This window comes from Notolepis coatsorum, assembly GCF_963971535.1.
Source record: "Notolepis coatsorum genome assembly, chromosome: 6".
Classification (NCBI taxonomy): Eukaryota; Metazoa; Chordata; class Actinopteri; order Aulopiformes; family Paralepididae; genus Notolepis; species Notolepis coatsorum.
The window spans coordinates 153288410-153294409 of NC_140170.1; the positions used below are offsets into that span (position 1 = coordinate 153288410).

The 6000-nt window shown below is 44.4% G+C and overlaps 1 protein-coding gene across 1 annotated transcript in view; it reads right to left on the reverse strand.

Moving 5' to 3' along the window:
• The window catches only part of LOC311229697 (disco-interacting protein 2 homolog B-A-like), a 121118-nt gene that overhangs the window by 28819 nt on the left and 86299 nt on the right, over positions 1-6000 (reverse strand). Inside the window, 4 exon segments of the mRNA XM_084315772.1 lie at positions 2727-2786; positions 2788-2840; positions 4778-4979; positions 5760-5874. Of these exon segments, the coding sequence (XP_084171898.1) occupies positions 2727-2786; positions 2788-2840; positions 4778-4979; positions 5760-5874 (430 nt within the window).

Genomic DNA, 6000 nt, shown 5'->3' on the forward strand with positions numbered 1-6000 from the left:
TGAAACACCTGGTAAATAAAGGTAGTGTCTGTTCTTCTCACGGTTCTTCCTCAACCGTTACATAGAATCAACCTATCCTAAAACCCGCCCCTCTTTTCTGGATCCCTCAATTGCAACTGTTGCTTCCCCCCCGAACAAACAAAGCAACGGTTGTGATTGGAGGTTTAAGAAGAAAAAAAAAGGCGGGGTTTGAGATAGGTCCATTGTCAGTGTGCTGTGCCATAGCATAGGGGGTACTGTTTTTAAAGGTAATGATGGGAGCCGATTTGATTGGCCGTAATATAAGCTATATAAACAACATCTGCTAATAATATGTTCCTCTGGATCCAACCCTTTTATGATTGGAGGATCAAGAAAAGAGTGTGAGACATGTTTGAGACAGGGGTTTGAGACAGGGGTTTGAGAGTTTAATTGTGCTCACGCCTCTGGTCACCAAGTTACTAAGAAATTATTTGGACATGACCAAGCGCACTATCTAGCGCTCTGACCCCTGTACCTGTGTGTCTACATTAGTGCCTTGATCTGACCACTGACACACGGGAAACAATTGTCCATATTTCCTTGACAACATTCTGAAAGTTTTGTGGCAGCCATCTTAGGTGTACCAAAGGAAATCACCCACGATGCTCTGGAGAGAGAGGCCTTTTCTATCATTCAGGTTCTGCAGGGTTGCGGAGCAGGATGGGCCGTGACTCTTTACCATCATGGTGGGCCACACACAGAGCTACATCCAGAGAGAAACGACACAGAGGAGGAGACAGAGGAGAGAGCCCAGAAGATTTAAACCCATTCAACTGAGCTCTGACTCAACCTGATTCATCCTTGTACTGGCAGCAGTGATACGTTTAAATTTTTCTAGGTGAAAAGTGACTCACGAGCGGAAAAAACCGGAAGAGAAAAAAAAAGCAGAATGCATTGGAGTCAATGAGAAAACTGAAACCTGCAGAGCTTTTTTTTTCTTCTTTTTTTTTTATTGCTCCTAATCACTCATTTCTGAACGTATTTCTATGAAATGTGGACATGTACTACATAAGACTTCAGGCTATGTAGTACTATATTCGGATATTGCAACTTCTACAGAAAAAGTTTTTCTACAACTCAAGTTCAGACCTATGTTACTCTATTTCATTAGCACTAAAAGTGAATCCTCTTTATTGTACCAGAAACATCTGAATGCTATCTTTCAAAAGAGACCAGGCTCATGCATGTGCTATAAGTATAAAGTATAAAGATCAGATTTGCAAAAAAAGTATGCAGTCCTCAAGTTCAAGTTTAAAAATGGCCACTTTTCTGGGTGCCACGCCCCTTTGCCCAGATAACCCCTTGAGTGCCAGCGCTTTAGTCAATGGAAGGTCGGGGATATTTGCGAACGCTTAAACTATATCTTAAATTATGGCTATGGGTCTAAAACACCCCTCGCTTATCAATGACTTGCTTGCAGTCAACATGTACGAAACGGATTGTTTTTTCATTGGTACATTTCCGTTTTATACCGTTTTGAATACGAGTATAGTTTCCACACCATGAGCTGCCAACCAGCAAACTTGTGCTGTGGGAACCAACACACGGGCATCGATCACGAGGACGTCCCCACATTAACCTACGTGGAAGTACTCAGGAGAGATGCGGGAACAGAATGCACCGGCGAGCTAGCCAGATGCATGGAGGATCGGGATGACTGGAAGCACCGATGGAGGGCCCGTCCGAGGACGACCTAGATAGAGATAGATAGTTTCGGAGAGTTCTAGTAATTTCAGAGAAATTCCGCGATAATAGCCCTTTAGTGGAATACACAAAACACGTTGTCATTTTTTGGCTGATTTATGAATAGTTTTCAAATAAACGCTAGATTATCGATAGTATATGTGTACTTATGCACGCTAGAGAAGCGGGCTGAAAAATCTATTATCCATGACCTGGTCAGCGCTAACGTCATACACGTACACACACACACACAGACACATCTGATTAACCCAATACTGGTAAAATAGAGTCCTTACCTTCACATCAGATGTTCTGCAAAAAGATTAATCCAATTCCTGATCGCCATTCCAAATATTGATCGCGTTTATTGATCCAACGTTATAGTGAATGTGGTAACAGACACTGCTTGCCAGAGATGGGGAAACCCTGGACCGGACTATTTTTTTGAATGCACATGGCCACTCAATCCAATCCAATGATGTGCATTACCATCCGGGAGACGATAGGCGGCGGTATTTGCCCTTTTCGAGCTCAGAGCCATTCCCAATGATAACGTCAGGCTGGGATGGATGAAAAATGAATGGATATCGCTAATAAAAGAAATAACGATTAAATAACGAGAAATCTCGTCATTGGCACTCAACGCATGGCGAGTTAGGACAAGAAATGTCGTTGTTGGCACTCAAAGTGTTAAGAGGTTAATTGACCTGCCTCGTTAAATAAAGGTTCAATTAAAAAGAAAATAATAATAAGGAACGGAGTCATTATAAAAAATAAGGATATGACCACAACATTCCTGCCAATATATATTCTTGCCAGGATATGCATGTCTCTGGTGAAGCGCTGAGAATAGATACGCTCAATAAGAGAGAATAAGACTGATTGATTCTATGTCATTAGTTGGATAACGGTGGATGTTATGGTGGGTGGGTGTGCGTGCGTGTGTCTGTGTGTGCTTGCGCGTCTGTGTGCGTGTGTGTGTGTGTGTGGGGGCCGGGGGGGCGGGGGGGTGGTCCTCCTACCTTCCTGACCAGGTCCTGGTCTTCAATCATGCCCAGATCCCTGCCTGCTGCCTGGGCAATCCCTCTTCCCTGCTACCAGGTTACCCACCATGATAGAGGCTGGACCTACACCCACTATAGCAGAGAGAGAGAGAGAGAGAGATGAGAGAGAGAGAGAGAGAGAGAGAGAGAGAGAGAGAGAGAGAGAGAGAGAGAGGAGAGAGAGAGAGAGAGAGAGAGAGAGAGAGAGAGAGAGAGAGAGAGAGAGAGAGAGAGAGAATTAAAGATATTTTCATCTGTATGTCTGGATACAGCTATGTACAGATACATGAAAAAAGGACAGAAAAACACAGTATTTTGATATCAGCCCTAACTTCCTGGAAAGTAGCAACACAAATATAGTCTAAAGTAGGGAAATGTAAAAAAAGATATCTTGTTACGTCATGTGGGCCTGGACACAGCTGAATATTTAAAAAGTATGTACAGTCACCATTTTCTATTCTCTATCCCTCCCTCTGTCTGTCAGTGTCTATCTCTCTCTCTCACACACACACACACACACACACACACACACACAGGGGCATGTCGATGTGTCCTTGAGCAAGACACTTAACCCCGAATTGCGTCCGATGAGCAGGTTGGCACCTTGCATGGTTGCCTCTGCCATCGGTGTGTGAATGTGTGAGTGAATGGGTAAAAATGTGAGGGACAAATTGTAAAGCGCTTTGGATAAAAGCGCTATATATAAAAAAGCAGCCGTTTACAGACACACACACACACACACACACACACACACACACACACACACACACACACACACATTTAGAATATTTTATTTATGTCCACATAAAGACAAAGTAAGGTTTAAAGGACACAAATATTAACAGTGCACTTGTACATTGTGGGATTATTCCGATACAATCGTGCCACAGTAGCAACCAAAGTTACAGACTCACATGGATGATGAACCTGACAATCAACACACAGCTCATGGGTACAGATAGCAGCGTCTTCTCCAAATTGCCCGGCTGCCAATAATTGCTGACACTGAGCAATATTTAGCTAATTGTTTGGCTCTTCTCTTCGGAAGACCGGCCAACTGAAGGCCTCTAACACCCAACTTATGGACATGACCCAGGCTTCCAAATATGAAGACTAAAAGTTTACAGTTGTAGCCGAGTTGTGATATGGTATGGTCTAACAGTTGATATTTTAACATTTTGGTTGTAAAGGCTTCCTCTAGACTGTAGTCAAACGTGCAGCCAACTTCTAGGATGAGAACCTCTCTGTTATTCTCATTAACAATAACAACATCGGGGGTGTTTGCTGAAATATCAGAGAACAGTGAATTGTCCCTACACAGATTGAGCATATATGGCTTCACACTGGTGTGCTTATACAGCTTATATGTTGCAGGTGACCCGAGTGTGGAACTGACACTGTCTGCAATCAGGTCCACGATCCTATCATGCCTACAAATGTAGAGCCCTTTGTATGCATGACAGCCATTGAGTATGTGAGACATGGTTTCTGTTGTCTGTTCGTGACCATGGTGTATGCAGTGTGGGGCTATGACTGCCAGGGAACCAGATGGAAAGGTTGAGCATTGATGGTAAAACCTGTAGCCTAGCTTTTAAAGTAAAAATGATGATGCTCTCATCAATAGCTAAAAATTTTTAAACTGCGTGCGAGACAGAGTGGTCAGCGGCAGGGAGACAAGCAAGCTTCCCTTGCAGTTTAAGCTCAGTCCAGTGTTGACGTTGGCGTTGTTGTTGTGCCGACATGAGATGGCCACGGGCATTGGTAAGTGGCAGTTCATGCCACGTTCCACAGATGTCAATGGTGGCCTTCACAGAGATGGTAGGGTCTCACACACACACACACACACACACACACACACACACACACACACACACACACACACACACACACACACACACACACACACACACACACACACACACACACACACACACACACACACACACACACACACACACACACACACACACACACACACACACACACACACACACACACACACACACGCACACACACACACATACACACACCTGGTTGTTTCTGCCGTGGCTTGGGCAGGTTGGTGACACAGGTGTGGGGACACATGAGGATGTTGCAGGGATGCAGGTTCCCCTCCATAAAGAAGTGCTTGGTGTCGGAGATGTGGATTCCTCCCAGGGGGGTCTTAGGCAAGGTGTTGGCAGAGACCAGAGCCAGACAGTACAGGCCCACCTGGTGGATGCTGTCTATGGCCTGGAGGACAACACGCACACGCACACACACACACACACACACACACACACACACACACACACACACACACACACAGTCAACACGTGTCTATGGCCTGGAGGACAACACAGAACACACACAGTCGGCACATGTCTGGCCTGGAGGACAACACACACAGTCCACCACCGTGGTCGGGCCGGTTGCAAAATAGCAGAAGAACGAGAAGAAAAATGTCCCAGACGTTGTTTTTTTCATGAATCACGGGAGAAATAGAACGTTTTATTATTAATTATGTTTTAATGTCCCTTATATGGTTCTCAAATTGAATAGTGTAATTTCACTAATATTTTATTCACTAGAGGTTTAGCCAATACAATAATGTATGAAAATGACTATTCTGATCATAGGTTTCACTCTCTCCACCACAGTTATGGAATTCTGGACATATCCAACAACAAATCTCAGATAGGGGTCCCTGGGACAGAATCTTATCAAATGGGGGACCCTGACCTATTATGGGTCAATTTAGGGGTCCTTGACATGAAAATGTTTGAGAACCAATGCCTTATGTGAAAAGTTCACTTTAGTGAAACGTCTTCTATCTCTGATGGTGGAAAATAAAAGACTTGTGTTTGTGCCGAATTCTATCTGTAGGCCTTGGAAGTGGAGACAACTCATGGTCTAGAGTTTGTGTGGTGATTTCCGTTTCTGTAATGATTCACGTGTCACCATCGTCGCATGTACAGTATGTGTGGTGTCTTATAAGCCCACGTGTGCATGGCACAAAGACAGGTTACTTACCTGAAGCACTCTGCTCATCCACTGGAAGCTGTCCTCCTCACTGGCATCTGGCCTCTGCTCCGCCACGATCACGATCCTCTCGTCGTAGAACACTGTCACTGAGAACACAGCGATCCTGACACACACACACACACACACGCACACGCACACACACACACACAGCTTGAGATTGCCGGTGCTTGGCCTATACTGTACCTCACAACTCTTTTTTAATTTTATTTTGAGCAATATACTGTAGGCT